The sequence below is a fragment of the Ceratotherium simum genome, chromosome 25 (assembly GCF_057802395.1).
Source record: "Ceratotherium simum simum isolate JZ-2026a chromosome 25, ASM5780239v1, whole genome shotgun sequence".
NCBI lineage: Eukaryota > Metazoa > Chordata > Mammalia > Perissodactyla > Rhinocerotidae > Ceratotherium > Ceratotherium simum.
The window spans coordinates 15,543,157-15,561,491 of record NC_141924.1 but is presented as its reverse complement, the minus strand read 5'-3'; the positions used below and the strand labels follow the sequence as shown (position 1 = coordinate 15,561,491).

Below are 18,335 nucleotides of genomic sequence, written 5' to 3'. Positions count from 1 at the left end.
GGTGTGAACATTCTTATAAGCATCTTTGGGGTAAATGTACGCACATTTCTCTTTGGTATATGGCTAGGGTCTGGGATAGAACTGATGGTCATGGGGTATGCTCAGGTTTAGGAGATAACACCAAAGAGTATTCCCAAATAGTTATACAAATGGCTATCTTTTATTTAAAATTAGTAGACCTACTCAACCAACAACAGGTCTCCCTGAAAGAAATCCCCCCTCCTTTTGTTAAATTGGTATCTGAAATAAAAAATAAGTGAAATTGCGTTAAGACCAGGACCTTCAAAGAGCAGAAGTTAGGAGCCTTTCTTTTCAGAAAACCTTAACCTATCATTTGGTTACTGATTAAACACCCATTATAAACAAAGCATTATGGTCTCACATTGTTTGAAGAGACCAACACATCCGAACAATGCCTTTTTCATGAGCATTAAGTCCTGCTGGATATTTATATATCAAATTAAAATTACAGAACCCACAACTCCTACAGCAGGATAAGAAAGCAGATGGTACAACAGTCCTCTGCTTTGTCTCTAAAGAACAATAACAAGATGGAGGGGGTGTGGGAGAAGGGGACTAGGGTGAGGGGTATAGAGGACCAAATAATGACCCCCCAAAGACGTCCACATCCTAATCCACAGCCTGTGAATACGTTACCTTCCATGGCAAAAGGGGCTTTGCAGGGTGTGATTAACTTAAGGATTCTGAGATGGGATGATTATCCTGGCTTATCCAGGTGGGCCCAATGTAACCACAAGGGTCCTTATAAGAGGAAGGCAGGAAGGTCACAGTCAGAAGAGATGTGACGATAAAGCAAAGGTCAGAGTCAGAGAGAGTGATTTGAAGATGCTACCCTTCTATCTTTGGAGCTGGAGGAAGGCGCCATGAGCCAAGGAAAGCAGGAGGCCTTAAGCTGTAGAAGGCCAGGAAATGGATTCTCCCCTGGGGCCTCCAGAAGGAACCAGCCCTGCCAACATCTTGGCTTTAGCCCAATGAGACTGATTTTAGATTTCTGACCTCTAGAACTGTAAGATAATAAATTTGTGGGTTTTTAAGCCACTCAATTTGTGGTCATTTGTTATAGCAGGAAACTCATACAAAGTGGCTGCTGGGATTAATAGAAACCAAATTTCCTGACGCCTGGTCCCAGGCTCTTGACACGAGCTCTTTCAGGAGATGCAGCCAACTGATACATCAGGGTCATTTTCTCCACCCCAGCAGGACCACTGATACTATTTTAAGGTCGAAAGCTGGATATAAGTAGAGATCACCTTAGCAACCATCTCACAACCAAATACAATTGTGATAGACTTCAACTATCCTCTCCGATTTCAAGACCTTCAAGAGAGGCTTTTTGGCCCAAGGTAAGAAACATACAGCCCCACTGTGCCCTGTGGCTTGGGCACCATTCATAGCCACTCACTCTCACATTCTCATCCTTTGCAGGCTTTTTCTTAAGCTTGGCACCAACGGCTATTAAGCATTGGCAAGCACGGCCCTTCGTTTTGGATCTATTAACAATAAAAATCAATAAAACTTTTACATTATGCTTTCCATTTCATTTTGCATTCAGCATCCTGTGTTCTCATACCCCATAATATCCTTATTAAGTGATACATTTGGGCCATTGGCAGGAAGGCAAAATGGCTTGGCGGCCATCAAAGCTGCGACACAGGCTAGCCTTGGGGGATACTGAAACCTTCAGCAAATTATTCACTAGCACCTTGCACAATCTAAATTCACAAACCTTCCAGCACGGTCATTGCGCGGAGAGATGCGGGAGCGGATGCGAGGCTGGGGAAGCAGTCACGTTAGGACAAGCTCTACTTGGACAAAAGACCCCCTCATCTCCCCTATTCCACTGGTCATGTGCTCCATGATCCCCCATCAAGATAAAGCAAAGAAAAAAACTTATAACTCCCTGGTTCTCACTGCAACTCTTCAAAATAGCTAAATGTCAGGACTCCATTTCTTTCTATTGAAATTTATTTATCGTGACGACTCTCAAATCATTCATTTCAGGGGGAGTTTGTGTTGATAAGAATGGTGTGAACAGTAAACTGAGGCTTTGGGAATGACAAAATGTGGGTGCAGGCTGAAATCCGTTCAGAAATTAATAACCTGTGCCTGTTCATGACCCTAGTTTTAAATGTTCAGGGTTTGGCATCCTCTGAAGACATTTGCTTCTAAATAAAACCTGCACCCTCACTGGCCTGCCGCCCTGACAGTGGGAGCTGGCTATCAATTATGGAAAGGCAGCATGTGTGAACAATTTTCTGAATGGCTGAAAAGCACCCTTTCTCCACATGCTGATGACTCAAAACAGCTGAACACCATCTCCTTAATGGGCAGAAAAGAAAAAGCCACACCCCGCAAATAAAACTCATGTGTCCATGAGGAAGAGTGATTCTGCCAGAAAATGACAGGCATGATTGAAATTCAAATAGACCTGTGTTTAAGCAAGATTACTCAAGTGCCAGAATTAATATCACAACCCAAAGGGAGGTGAAGCTCCCAGAGCCGTATCCTGAGGTCTCAAAATCACAGATGCTCAGAGCACCAGGAGAGCCCCTGACTACCAGTGGCTCCTGCTTCCTTCAATATCCAGAATCCTTTCCAGTCAGCATTTACTAAGGATCCATTAAGAACTATGCTCAGGCTCTGGGAATGTAAAGATGAATGAAACAGTCCCTTCTCTCAAGAAACTCACAGCCAAGGGGCCAGAAAGACACCAAACAACCAAAATATCTCTTGGTGAGTATCACAGAAGTTTCCACACAGGATCAGACATTAGGGGAAAATGACATTGAATACAGGCATTGAAAACGATGGCTGGGGGGCCGGCCCTGTGGCGTAGTGGTTAAGTTTGGTGCGCTCCACTTCGGGGGCCCAGGTTCGCCGGTTCAGATCCTGGGTGCAGACCTACTCATCAGCCATGCTTTGGCAGCAACCCACACATAAAAGAGAGGAAGATTGGCACATATGTTAGCTCAGGGCTAATCTTCCTCAAGCGAAAAAAAAAAAAGGAAGATTAGCAATAGATGTTAGCTCAGGGTGAGTCTTCCTCAGGAAAAAAAATGAATACAATGTTATATGTCAATTATATTTCAATAAAACTGAAAAAATTTTTTTTAAATTCTTGAAATAAAAAAAGTGTTGGCTGGGAGGGTCATTAAAAAAACAAAACAAAACAAAAAAAAACTTTACACTGGGCCAAAGAAACAAAGTATAAAAATTAAGAACTTGGAAAATATAAGTTTTCTCAGGGTGTTCAATGAGACACTCACCCGAATGAAGACAAATTATAAGCTAAGGGAAAAAGCCTGTGAAAGACGCCAGAGCTATGAGAAAGAGTCTGGAGTTAATCTGGGAGGCAGTGGTGAGAGCTATTAGCTCTTCAAAGCCAGAAGAGGGCACATTTCTTCGCTCATTCATTCATTCAACAACCAGTTCTCCTGGCACTGTAGAAGGTGCTACAGATGGAAGGATGAACACAAGAGAACCACTCCCTTCCCTCTTGATGCTTGTAACCAGTCATGAAAACAGGCAATTATATAAACAAGAAGAACAAAGGGTATTGAGTATGAAGAAGGGGAGAGTACAGGAGTTGGGGGGCATGTAGCAGACGAAGCCAACCTAGTTATGGGGGAGCAATTACGTGTAAGCTGAGACAGAAGGATCCAAGTCAGCCAGGAAAAGAAGGGAAGGGAAGGACGGAAGGGCACCACTGTCCTCAGGAGAAGAAACAGCATGTGAGAAGACCACAGGCCACAGAGGGCAGTGCCTACTAGGACTTGCAAGCCCTGCAGGGCTGGACAGAGAATGTGGTGGGACGTTAGGAGCTGGGGCCAGAGGGGCCGACAAGGAGCAGAGTGACACTATGGTTGAGTGTGGCTCCAGCCGCTCTCTGGAGAGTGGAGGAGACGTGAGAGAGAGCAGGCTGGTGCATCAGTCCTGACCACAGAGGATGGACATGAAGGGCTGAGCCAGGCCAACAGCAGCGGCGAAAGGCAGGAAATAAAAGACACAGCTGCAAGAGGCCAAGATCAGATTCAACGGGATGTGGCAACCAAGAGATGGAGGGAATGAAGAAGGAGGAGGAGGAGACTCCAAGGCTTAGGGCTTGAAGGACGGGTAGCTGGGAATGTTAACTGAGATGGCAGAGGGAGAAAGGTGGCTTTGGGAAGACAGGAAGTAAGTAGGGTTTAGGAACTAAAGGGTTAAAGTACCAGCAAAAACATCCACTGATTAGCATCCTGAAGCAAAGGCTGCTTGGCCTTTGACAAACAGCTCCGGGAACAGGGATCGCATCACTTTCTCAGACGGTGGACTCCAATCCTGGCAATTCTAATTGTTAGAACAGGCGTTCATTCTTAACATTGAGAAAATGCCTGCTTCCCCGTAACTTTTATGCATTGATCCTGGATCCACAGGCAGGAGCAAATCATAATGAGCCTACTCCCTCTTCCTATCTTATTTCTCCCTTAATTGGAGAAGATTCTGGTCATTTCCAGCTCACGTACATCAGATGCGTAGAATCATAAACTTGTAGAATGTAAGTGCCACAGTAGGTGGGCTTCCTTTTTACATCATTTCACGTAGGAGCGATCGCGCCACAAATCACCCAACTACTCTGGCTGAGAGGTCTTCCATCCTGAGCTGCCTGACCCTGTCCAGTGCCCTTTCAATATATCGTGCCGCATTGTGTAACCTAACCCCAAAACCTTACACTGAGAGCATCTGCATCTCAGGGAGAGTTCTAGGCTCTGCTCTCAGGAGATCCATCAAAATTAAACAGGGTTGATAAATAAATACACCCACATAAAGTGTGAACAGCATTTCCATGAATGCAGACGGCAACTCTGTCCCTTATTTATGGCTCCACCTGCCTCGAGGGTGTCAACAAATGGACTACAAAGTTGTTATGTTTAACTACAGAGAGAAGAATGTCTCCACAGGCCCTTTTGGAAGTGCGGTGATGTCTGCAGCAACTAGCAGGAGCTCCAAGGAGGTAGCCTTTGTCTCCTGATAAATACCCACCCTTTTCTAGAGTCACGATCTCTGGGCCAGGACAGGCAGGCAGGTCATCCTGTTCAATGGCCCCTGGTGCCCAACTCCCTCCCACAGACTGCACGTCTGTTTGCATACCTTTCAGGTCGAGTATTTCCTACCTCCCAGGGCGGCTTGTTCCAGCACTGGACACGGTGATCCTCGTGATGATGAGCCCGACATCTGGCTCCCTGACACATCCCTCCAGAGACCCAGGGGCCATCAGAGTCATCCTCATCTCCCGGTCAGGTGACAGTCCTTTGACTGTCTGCAGAAGCTGATCATGTCCGCCCAGAGTCTCTGCTTCTCCAAGGCAAAGAGCCCCAATTCTTTCCACTGTTTCTTAGGTAACAAGGTTTGAATTGGCGCTGTCATTCACCTAGATTCTCCTAAGTGTGCTGACTTGTCTAGATCATTCTTAAAGCACAGTGTCCAGAAACAAATGCAGGGGTCCAGCTGCAGACTAACTGATACCCAGTGACAGAAATGTCACCTCTATCATTCTAGCGAGAATACTTCTCCAATGTACCCACATCACCCAGCCCCTGTTTAATGCAGTTGGTGATTCTGTTCCAAGGATAGGATTTATTTTTAAGCATCATGTTGACAGATACAGCACCTATCCCCAGTTTGGGCAGGGTGCCTCAGGGTATTTTCTCGATCTTCCCAGTTTCCCATAATCTATCTGCCAATCTGACAAAATCATTCAAAGTCAAGGATCACAGCCATGCCATTGGCCAGGGCTGGACCAGGCAGCATGACGCTGGAAAGCAGCCTTCAAGTTGACATCAACACACCACTGAGCACAGCCAGTTACGAATTCTCCATAGCCCAGACCAACTTCCAGTCTCTCCTCTTTGGGAACCTGCACCATCTACCTTTGGGTGCCACCCCTCCCCGAATCTCACTCCATGTTTTTCTGGGCACTTCTCTCTACCGTCTAACCAGAAAAAGGCACAGGGCTCAGGGCTGCCCTCACCAGCCTCCCGCAACCACAGTGATTGATTTGGACCATGAGTGACCAGAGGCAATCCAATCAGAGGCAATACTGGAGAATTAGGGAAAAGGAAGAACTCTTCTTTCTACAGGGACTAGTAAAGACAAGTTGTAAGCTAAAGCTTCCTCTGTATACGAAAAGCTACCCTGAAAGGAACCATGCCTGAGAAAAGGAGAGCAAAGGGATGAGGAGACTGAGCTATAAAAAATATCATTTGAGCCCCTGGATCCAACCCTGCCTGAAGCCTGTCTTACCTTTGAGCTTATTAGTTTTGTTAGCCCCCAAATTCCCTGTTTGCCAAAATCATTTGGGGTTGGGTTTCTACCAATGAGCACAAATCGAAATTTCATCACATGCACCCAGAAGGGTCATGTGACACCTTGTCAAACCCCTTGCCAAAGTCTACACCTCACTGAAGCCCCAATCTACAACATGGTATTGTAGTCAAAAACTCCAGCTCTGGAGTCCAATAATCCAGGCCCCATCTTGACTGGCTCTGGGGCCTCTGGCGGATCACTGAAGCTTATCTGCCTCGCCCTCCTCATCTGTACCTACCACAGAGGATTATTGTGGAGAAAGAGTTCACACACATAAAGTCCTTATAACAATGCCCGGCACGTAGAAATGCTCAAAATACTAGTATTTTATATTGTCATCATCATCATCATTATTGTTATTACTGTTATACTATTATTATTATTACTACCAGTCTAGTAATACTGGCAAAGTCAATGTTTTAATGTATTAAACCTGCACTGGCTTTGGGTACTCTCTGCCTTCTTTCATAATGGTTCTTCCATCACCCCGAGGAGAATGCCTCCCATACCTCTCCTAGGATCAACACCAACTCACCTTCCTTCCTCCAACCCCTTTGCCAAAAAGTAGCCATCCACTGCCACAGCATAATTTACTTTATCTAGCTGCTTAGATGAAGGCTCCACTATTTCAGGGATGTGAGGGGCAGGAAAGGGACAGGGGTGTAGCACTGGGCCCTTCCTGCTATGCAGGCACATGGTTCCACCTCATTTACATTCCGTCTAGCTAACTCAGGGCCAATCTCAGACAGTGAAGCGGAACTCCTAATTAAAAGGTAGCCTTGAGCTGTCAATAAAATTATGCATAAAGGAAATGTTTAAAAACACAGTAGTGACTTCCTTGAGACAGATTTTCATTTGAGATCATTTCTTTTTTTTTTTTAACTCAAGTGTGGGGATAAATTTAAAAAAAGTGTATGCTTCAACACTGCTGTTCCTTTCCTCCCCGAAGCTTAGAAAACCATCTTTGATACGAAAACATTGCACTGCATGGGAAATTGCTGGCTGGAAGAAAGGAGAGTCTTGTCTTTCCTACTGATTTCTGGAAAGTGGCAGGGATGAGCGTTTGTTTTTATTTGTTTGGGGAGGGCAACTCCTTTGTTGCATCCCTGTACTCGGCACGTCAGTAAGACTGATCATCTTTCACACCCAGCCCGGCCTGCCGGCTCCGACAAGCCATCTCCCACGGCACCCTGGGCTCGCATCTCAATGTGCAGCAATCCTGTGTTAACATGTCTGTCTCCTCCACTGTACCGGGAAGGTCCAGATCTGTTATCACTGTATCCCTAGCACCTGGTTTAGCATAGATGTTAAACAATAGCGGCAGCAACAATAACAACAACATGTTGGATCTGTGAATAAATGAATGAATAGATGAAGAATGAATGAACCATCTGGCTCCATGAATAGCTAAGTAATCCCTCCAGGGCCCAACCTTTCCCCCATTATCGACCCAGAGATGGACTTGCAAAGCTGGTATTGGACATTTGTGTAACCTCCACCCCATCACTGCATCTAGGTGCACCTTATTTTGCTTCTATTTTATCTTTTTCTTCCCACATTACTGACTTCCTCCAACTACCTGTGTAAATTTAGGCAAATCTTCTCCTGTGTCTGGGCACCAGTATTCTCTTTTCTACAAAATGACAAGTTGGGAGTAGATGACTTGGAGCTTCTTCCTAGGACTCTGGGACTGCCAGTGTCTCTTTCTTCCCTCCTGCCTGCTCACTTCAGGAAAGCTTCCTTCTTACCTTCAAAGCTCCCGGCAAACAGGTAAAGCCAGGTGATGGCTGGGATGCAGAGAAGAGTCAACAAGGCAGCCAGGAATTTCCGTCTCCCTCTGCAGATTCCCAGCATCCTCTCGGAAGTGGCAATCCCTAATCCCAGCGCCGTTTCTCTGCCCGGAGCATGGAGTCCTCGGCCTCCCTCATAATAGTTTCTGAAAGGAAGAGCAAAAGGGAAGGGCTGAGTTCTTAGCATCTTAGTAAAGGGATGCAAATTGCAGAAGAGAAATATCCTGCAGATCCTGAAAGCAGATCGACTCATCTACGATTTCCTGCTAACCTTTTATCCCAAGAGATGACATGATGCTGTAGTCTTGCAGTCTATCAAAACTGAGATAGTTCTTTAAAAAATAAACAAAGGATGATAGAAACTATAGGGATCTCTCTCTCTCTCTCTCTGTAATGTGCACAAACACACGCATGTATTTGATAGTACAGGTTAGTTTAGAAGCCTGAACTAACACACTTATTGAAGGAGCATTTAGTTAGCACCTTCTACATAACCAGGTGCTGTGATTTCAAAAACGCCTAGGACAAGAGTTGGCTTCAAAGAGCACAACCTAACAAGAGAGACCATCATAAAACATCCACGGGAACTCCAAGAATGTGCACGGATCTCTATGGAAGGACAATGAAGTTGCTGACTGATCTGTGTGCAGTCAAGATGGCAGAATGGTCCCTGTGTTCCAGGCAGAGAGAACTGTGGAAGGTATTTGGGGCCGACTGGACAACACACTCAAACGAAAAGAGACTGGATAGGCCACAACATCATCTATAGGAGACCACATCTCAATCACAGCTGAAAACCTAAAAATACTCAATAGGGACTGTCTTTAATAGCTTCCACTTTCATATGGAAGAAGAGGTCCAGAAAAGCATGGAAATAATTAAAACGTTCAGAGAATGGAGAGGAGCAGGCAGACAGCGTATAACCAGCCTGCAGAGGGACCATCCTTAGACCACAAAGAAGACTGGCTGAGACATGTTAAAAGAAGATGGAGAATGTCAATCCAGATGAAGCAGAGGGCCTGCTATCTTTCACCTGAGTCCTGACCAGGAAGCCGTGAGACTTATAAAGGAATTAAAAAACCAACAGACCATGCAGTCTCGTCTCCACCCGCCTCCTAACAGAGATGTCACACTGGCTGTAGGTGGAGAGAGAAGTCCACATGGAGCCTCCCCAACAGAGCAGAACCTACCACTGCAGACAGCTAGCGATAAAAGGCTTCAGACTCCCAAAGAATGGATGCCCATGAAATAGGTGGTTTGGGCATCCCCTTGGATAGTCCCACAATGTGTCCTCTGCTGTCACCCTTAAAACCCATATGATGATAGTCTGGTTGAACTGTCTCCCTGCCCCATCAGCCTTGGCGTTTCCAGAAGACAGGTGCCCCGTCCAGTTCACCTTGCATTCCCTAAGACACATACTGCCTGCCGCCTGCAGATGCCTGATAACTGTCTGCTGAACAAGTAAGTGGAATCAGATTCTAACCAAAGGCGACCCTCTCAAGCTTCAGGAGTTTGTGTTCAGCAAGCTGCCGGCAATAAACACCGAATGGAGCCGATCTCAACCGCCAACGCCAGGCTTTCTTCTGCAACCACGCTGACATGCTTTTCTAAACGGCCCTCTTTGGAAACAGATGAAAGACCACAGGGCTGGAGGGTGTGGACTAGAAACTAACACCGAGAAAGCAAAATCCCTTTAAACAACAAATGTTGTTTAAACATCAAGTCCCCTCTAGGGAAGTTTTTCATTCAGAAGTGAGGGACACACAACCTACAAACGAACTTGGCCAGTCACTAAGAATGCGAATCGCAGAGATGCTGGGCATCTCTCAGGAAGAGGGAGCGTGAGGGGAAGCAGGCTGTGCAGGGAGACAGATCTGGATTCAAATCCAGGTGCTACACTCCACTAGTTGTGACCTTGGCAAGTCCCTTGTAAGCTTCATTTTGTTCATCCAGCCAATGAAGCAGTGCTTCCTTCATGGGAGGGCTGTGATGAGGCTTAAATGAGAGAGCCCTTGAACCAGGGATAGCCAAGACTGATCACACACATGGCAGGGGTGATCCCCCTCTTCCTGAGAGCCAGAGAGAAGCCTTACTCATGTTCCTATCTCTCCCTAGCCCCACTCTCCTCCATAGGGTTTGGTAGGAAGTAGATCCCAACAGACGGGTACTGACTGACATGGCAGATGAGTGACTTAAACTGGAAGGACCCACCTACTCAATTCTCCTTCAGGAGGTACCACCATATTAAAATCATTGTTTTTGCTGTTTTTTTTACAGTTCACTTATAATAATAGTAATAGTAAAGGCAACTAGCAGTAAAGAGCATTTATTATGGGCCCAGCACTTTTCTATGTTTTTTATTTGTTTAATTCTCAAAATCATGTATGAGGTAGGTGCTATTTTTCATTCCCACTTTACAGATGAGAAAACTAAGGCCTAGAAGGATTAACTGGCCAAAAGTTACACACACCTATGGCAGAGACACCGCAGGCTCTCCCTCAGTAATTGATTCTAACCACCTTTGCCAGGGGGCATTTTCCCTTGGATCTAACCCAAATTCTTCGTATTGAACCTTATGATTATTTTCTTTCCCAGGGTCAAATATATCACCACTGTTGGCTCCCATTTAAAAAAAAAAAAGTACAATCGACAGAAATATAAGTGGAAAGCTATAAGATGAATTTAAACTCTAGGAGAAAGTAGGAATACAGATGGAGCTGAGCTCAAGTGGCATTAATATTTAAATAACATTAAAAAAAAAAAACTCTTTAAAACACTTATTTTCCTCCTTTCCTGTCTCTATCTGCAGAAGTTAATTTCAACTGGCACAATTTGTACAAAGTTTTAAAAGAGAGTCTAGGGTGGTTTGCATTTTATGATAACGCTGGCATCTAAAATTAAACCCAGCAGGTAAAAAATATTCCTTCATGGATTTGACTTTTAAATGACACCTCTGTGCACTAAAAACACATTTTAAAGAAAAATCTCAATTTATATCAGAAGCTACTCCAGGGGGTCAATATAGGAATCAACACAAGAAGAAAAAGGCATGGAAGAAACAGGAGGTGGGCTGGATATTACATCCCAAACATGTGCAAAGGTTGATGCATTAACTAGGAAAATCAGTCTCTAACCGGCTCTTGCCTGGTGAAAGGGAGATGCCCCACCTGTTAACCCACGTGTCTAAGAGTCCTCTCTAAATGCCCCTTCCTCAAATCCATCATCCCATTCCTTGACCACGCTGGTCAATCTCTCCTCCCAAACATCTACTCCATCTGTCTTCTCCCATCTGTCTTAACCAATGAAATTCACATTTACAAACATCGTACGAGCCAGAAAAACTATCATGATCTGTTAAGCCACATAAGCAAGATTCAAAGATTCAAAGCTGAGCATAAAATGTGATTGCGAGTATCCTTCAGTCCATTGTAATAAACTGTATGTACATATATAAACATCCACATATCTATAGATGTGAAAAAAAGCTTAAACGTTGAAAGTTATCTCTGGGTATAGGAAATGGGTAAGTTCAATATATATGAATATATATTTTTCCTAAATTTTATGCAAGGAACATGCATTGCTTTTATAATTAAAAACTATTTAAAAGCTTGAATCACTGTGTCTTCTTGTTATAGTGCTTGCAATTCAAAATTCCTCGGTGCAGACAGCGTAGTGTATATGTGTTAGTTTTACTTGTCACGCTAGGTGTAATGAGTTAACATCTGTAGGATCCTAATTGGGAATACACCCTCCAGGGTGGCTGGTTACCATCTGAAAGACTCCAGTCAGAAGCCCAATTCCATCTCTGATCAACACTAGAGGCTCTCTTTTAATTAGCGTCATGGATGTTAAAAATGATTTTTCATGGGTGTTCAAGATGTGTGGATTGTCTAGAAACATTGCACGTGAAAATGGAATAAAAATTTAAGTAACCTACAAAAAAAGAAGTCTAAGAAACCCAATGGCCAAAAACCTTCAGAATCACTTAGGATCCCAAATTGATCCTATGGGCATATAACAGATTCGGGCCACCGATTCTAACCAGAAGAATGGCTGAATCCTGTTGGTCACACACTGTCACCCCAGTCTCAAGGGAACCTTTCTTGCAAGGTGCTGTCCCAGTATCCAAGACGGCAAAGAGCTGGCCCTCATTGAGCTTACAACACAGGTCCTAGAGTAGACGAACCCTCAACAGATGGTAGCTTTATTATTATCATTATTTATATTATTGCTAGTATCACATCCCCCCTCATGTCTTTACCCAAACCATCCTCTCACACCCACCCCAACTATCCTGCAATGTCTTCTCTCCTCTGCTGGACGCTGGGAGGAGTTTCAAGTCCTCGCTGCTTCTCTAGTGGAACCTCTGGCAAGCCCAGACCTGGAAGCTCTCTTTCCCTTCATTTCTAAACTCCAATAGGTGTCAGGAGTACATTCCTGATCATTTAATTGTCTTCTAACCATTTCCTGTGCATTAATCTCTCTTCATTAGACTAAAACCCCTTAAGGGCAAAGGATCCACGTCTTCTAGTGTTTGTTTTAAGCCTCTGCCTGAGACCGGCATCTAAGGTTTACACTTAGACAATTGATCTAACGTGTGGTCCCTGAACCAGCAGCAGCAGCAGCAACAGCTGAGATCTTGGCAGAAATGCAGAATCTCAGGCCCCACCCAGCCCCACTGAATCAGAATCCGCATTTTAACAAGATCCTAGGTGCCTCGAATACACATTACTGCTTGAGGAGCCTGTACCAAAGCAGTCAGTAAATAACTGGTTAATAAACAAGGCAGGCCTCCCACCACTTCTGCCTGTCCACCCTCCCACCTTACCCCTGCAGGGATGGGCCAGCGCACTGAGAACCATTGCCATCCCACACTTCCTTGATTACATATTTATTGCCCAGTTCTCTGACAGATTGAAGCAGAGTTCCTAGAAAGAAAGTGCCTTTTTCTAATTAAAAGCATCTACGGACTAGAGGTGGCTCTGATGACCCATCCGGACTTCCCAGCAAAAACAATTCTCCCACATTTGAATAATGATTGAACAGCACCAACACCACCCATGGAGGCATCATTAAACCAATCTTACAAAAAAGGAAAACTAAGAGCGGCTAAGGACACTGATTTCATTGTTGGAAACCCTGGGACTCAAATTCTAGTGTTTCCTGTAAAAACAGAAAATCAGTTCTTTGTTACAGGACACACAAGTGATGACCAGTCTGTTTCTCCCCAGTCAGAGCACAATGCCTCGAGGGCAGGCAACATCTCTATTTTGGCCATTGATGTTTTGTTTATTGCTAGCCGGGTATCTAGCATATAGAAGGGGATCAATAAATATTTATTGAATGGATCAATGACTGACTATCTCAGTCAGAGCCAGCAGCCTCCCTGGATATTCATTATCACACAAACTAGTCCTGTCACACAAGCTCCAGCCCACTCCATCCTCCCAAGCCCAACTATGGAGTCCTGTGGAACTTCCACTATGTAATTAGCAAATTCTTCTTTATCCTCAACTCCCTCTCACTTCATTCTACTTCCTGCTGTTGTGTGAAAGCATAGCTGTCCCCTGGATCACTGTTTTCCCCAAAGGAAAAGCCTTTCCCCTACTTTCTCAAGGCAACCTAAGGGCTCCAAGGTGGATCTCTGTCCTTCTGGCTCCTAGCCGTCTCTATGGAATCTTACTGCCTCTCCCTCTTATGAAGACCCTGTTCCTCGGTGGCTCACCACCGTTCTCTCCGTCCTTGTCACTGTCATTTGGCAACTCCTGGTCACTCCTCTCATTCTTGGAAGACTTTAGTTCCCACCACAGATTCTTCCAGCTCTCTACCTCAATTCTATGACAAAACGGGCCAATTCAAAATATCTGCCACTTCACATAGACCAGGTTAACATTCTAGAACTTGGTGTCACCAAATGCAGCACAACCTCCAAAATCTCAAATGTCACCATCAACCTCCACCCAGCCCCCTCTGTTAGCCTCCCCAGGCTGCCATTATGCAAATTCTTCACTGTCTTCATGAACCCCAATCCAATGGCTTTCTTTATCACTATCCATCCAGCTCTAGATTTTCTTTATAGTCTCTCTTATTCGGCTTAGATGCCATGGTTCATTATTATAACCTCCCTCTGCAAGCATGCACACTGCCCACCAACCTCTTTCTTTCCAATTGTACTAGACTGGAAAAATCCAATGATTCAGACGAATGCAATCAAACTTTTTCTCCATGCTTTACTTGAGAAGTCAAATGTTGGAGTAGGAAATCACGCTATCAGATTCACTCCCTTTAATCATTTCTGACTTCAACTGGGCAGTCAACTGCTAAGAGATGCTACTACCTTAGTCTGGTAAACTCACTCTCCTATCCGCTGAGATACTTATTTCACATACTCCTTTTCTCCTCAAATCTCCTCTTTTGTGAATGGTAAATTCCAGGAGTGTTCCAGGATTCAGTGTGGGACCCATCTCTTTTTCTCTCCCCAAGTGAGATCCCCCATTCCAATGTCTTGTAAAACAATCTCCAGGCTGATGACTCCCACATTTCTCTCCAGCTCTGGCCTCTCCTGTGACCTCCAGATTCACATAAACCACAGTCTTCCTCTACCACATGCACCTCAGACCTCAACTCCCAAATTTCCCTTCCAAACCTACTCCTCTCTAGATCTTTCCCATCTCCATAAAGGACATCATCATCTACTCCATTGCTCAAAGTAGATACCTAGGAGCCATTCTCAACTCCTCACTCCTCCCTCTCATCTTGTCAAATCCACACATCCTCAAATCCTGCCATTTTTACCTCCAAAACATGTATCCTTTCCAACAACCCATCCACTTCTCTCCAGTTTTACTGCCACTATATGAATCCAAGCCACCATCATCTCACGCTCATGCCTACTGTAGTAGCTTCCTAACTCAGATCACACTTGAAATTATTCACCGTTTCTCCTCAGCTCTTAAAATAAATCCCAAACTCTTTGCTACGTCTATAAGGATCTATATGGTTTGACCTCTAACTATCTCTAGGGTCTCATCTCTGGCCACTCTCCCTTTAATTCTGCTCTACTCCAGCCACACTGGCCCCTTCACTCCTGGAATATGTCTCAGGGCCTTTGCAAGTGCAATCCGTTTGCCTGGAATGCTTATCACTCCTCTTTGCTTGACTGAGTCCCTCTCATTCTTCAAGTCTAGATCTTGAATGCTGTCAATCAGAGGGATCTTCCCAGACAATTCCATGCCTAAGTACCCTTCCCCTCTCACTTTATCACCATGCTATGGTTATTTCCTTTATAAAGCTTATCAAATTTTGGAATTATACAATTATTTAATCAATTACTTGTTTAATGGCTGCCGTACTCACTAGATTTTAACCTCCACTTGGGCAAAAACCATGACTGCTCTATATTCAATGGCTACCCAGGCACATGGGAGGCTTCACTGAATCAATGAACACTGAATGAATGAAGGTGATGGGAGAGCCTCAGCCAAGAGGTACCTTGCTGTCACCCTATTATTGTTTCAATATGACCTTTTCATTTATTTATTTACTTTTGCTGGGAAAGACTGACCCTGAGGTAACATCTGTTGCCAATCTTCCTCTTTTTTTAATTTCCCTCCCCAAAGCCCCAGTACATGGTTGTACATTCTAGTTGTAAGTCCTTCTAGTTCTTCTATGTGAGCCACTGCCACAGCATGGCAACTGACAGATGAGTGGTGTGGTTGCGCAACAAGGAAATGAACCCGGGCCACCGAAGTGGTGAGAGTGCGGAACTTTAACCACTAGACCATCAGGGCTGGCTCTGAATAAGCCCTTTTTAAACAAAAACCTGCCAACCAGCTGCCTGAGTGTACAACATCTATGAGAAACAAAATCCGCACAGTGCCTCGAGTAGGTCCCCACAGCGCTGGTGTGCCCCTCAGTGACCCTTTGTTATATCTGAGTTCACTTGCAAAGTATGCTTTGGTAACATCCTCTCCTTCCTCTGCTGCACGAGGGAGAACACACAAGAGGCGTGTGGCTGCCCTCTCTGGGTCTGGAGCATCCCTCCTGACAGCCTATCACACAGTCACTTCCTCCTTCCTTCTCTTCTCTGCACGGCAGGCCCCAAAGCGTCTCCCTCCTGCAGATGATCCTTTGGCTTGTCAACCCGATGCTCCTGATTTCTTTTTTCATTTAGAGCACGCCATTTAGCCTTGGAGGCACTGTTTAAAAATTGATCATGTGAACTACAAAAGCCACTTGCAATATGCTTTGGAACAAACATTGAAAACTTAGAGTTCACTGTGTTTTAAGGACTCTAAGGGTCCATTCCCGCCACCTTAGTTTGTCTTGTCCCTGCTGTGAAGTCAAATTCTCTTGCCGCAGGGAAACATGTCCTCTTGCCCTCGGAACCACTATGATGTCCCAGATCAAGGGCAGAGGCCTCACTAGGGTCTCCGATCCAGTCTTCAACCACCCATTTCACACAACTCTGCCGTTAGGACACGCTACCTGCAGCCTGAGGGTTGTCTGTCTTGTCTCTGTTAGGTTAAAAGCTACCAAGTACTAAGAGTTGTTTCCAGGGTCGAGGGAGGTCCAGTGAAATCCAAAATATGATTACACGGCAATGCGAGAGGCTATAGTAGCATTAAAACATTAAAATGAATTAGTTGAATTTTAGCTGCTTGATCAACCAAATTCTCAGTACGGACACTACTACCTCCTTGCTGAGATATCCACAAAGCAGAGAAAAGGGTGTCTTAGTCCAGCTGTGCTGCTACAACAAAAATACCATAGATTGGGTGGCTTAAACAACAAACATTTATTTCTCACAGTTCTGGAGGCTGGGGAGCCCAGATCAAGGCGCTGGCAGATTTCGTGTCTGGTGAGGACCCCTCTTCCTGGTTCATAGATCGTGATCTTTTTGCTGTGTCCTCACATGGTGGAAAAGGCGAGGGAGCTCCCTGGAGTCTCTTTCATAAGGGCACTAGTCCCATTCATGAAGGCTCCACCCTCCTGACCTAATCACCTCCCAAAGGCCCCACCTCCTAATACCATCCCAGTGGGGGTTAGGATTCAACATATGGTTTAGGGGGACACAAACATTCAGTCCATAACAAACAGGAGAGGGAACTAACAGATATGGGCGTGTCCTGGTCCTGTCTCAAGGCGGTGTATATTAGCAAAAGAACTATTAAAAGGGAAAGCACATCCTAAGATCCACCAGGAACAAAAAAATAAACTGTGCCGAACACATTATTCAATATGTCACTGCTCTTTATAAAGGGTCCATTTCCATTCTTTAAAAAGGGCCTGCCCCGTGAAAGAAATTATATCTCAAAACTTAGTACCAGGAAATGACTCTCTGATGAAGAGCCAATACGCTTCCTTGGATAAGACAACAGCAACTCTTACAAAACTCATCCTGTTTTCCACAGCCACCTTCAAAAAGGTAAAAAGAAATAAGAGAAGTTAGTAAGATATTTTATTTAACCTAGCATGTCTAAAATATTAACATTTGAACATGTAATCAATATAAAATATTATCAATGAGATATTTTACACTCTTTTTCTCATATTAAGCCTTCGAAATCCAAAGCGCACCTTGTATTAACAGCACACCTCGATTTGAACTAGCCACACTTCAAGCGCTCAAGAGCCACGACGCTGGGCAGCACAGGTTTAAATACTTTCTAAGCCTTCGCATCATCCTGTTTAGGGAAGTAAGACCGGCTACAGGCTTGAGAACAGAGTTGAGGCAGAGAGCCCGGCAGGCTTTGCAGTAATACTGGCTAGATAAACAGCAGCCTGAGCTGGTGGCGGCAGAGCTAGAGAGAACTGGATTTAACTGGATGTGAGAGCACTCAGGAAAGAAGACAACATTTATTGGGCAGTAGGATACCCAAGTACTATATTGACACTTCACATGGCCTCAATTCACTCAGGCTTTACGAACAATCTGTGCAACTCCACTTCACAGATAAGGGCACCGAGCTCAAAAGGTTAAGAGACTCAGGTCACACAGCTGGGAAGAGGGGCACTGGGGTTAACCCCATGACTTCTGACTTCAAACCCAACTGCTTTCCTTGGCATGGCTTAAAGGCCTCCACAATCTGACTCCTGCCAACTGCATCCCTCCAGTTCCACGCCCGTCACGCCTTCCCATGCAGGACCCCCACTCTTCTCTGCCTTTCTGCCTGCTGC

The 18,335-nt window shown here is 44.8% G+C and overlaps 1 protein-coding gene across 5 annotated transcripts in view; it reads right to left on the bottom strand.

Annotated features, from left to right (window-relative positions):
- Positions 1-18,335, bottom strand: part of LARGE1 (LARGE xylosyl- and glucuronyltransferase 1) — a 529,018-nt gene that overhangs the window by 385,148 nt on the left and 125,535 nt on the right. For 4 of the 5 annotated variants that reach the window (XM_087448983.1, XM_087448981.1, XM_087448980.1 and 1 more), the window contains one exon: positions 8,112-8,299. In XM_087448983.1, the coding sequence (XP_087305109.1) occupies positions 8,112-8,217 (106 nt within the window). In that variant the 5' untranslated portion in view covers positions 8,218-8,299. Of the gene's footprint in view, positions 1-8,111; positions 8,300-17,482; positions 17,574-18,335 lie in introns of all 5 variants that reach the window. The other variant, XM_087448982.1, reaches the window with a different exon arrangement.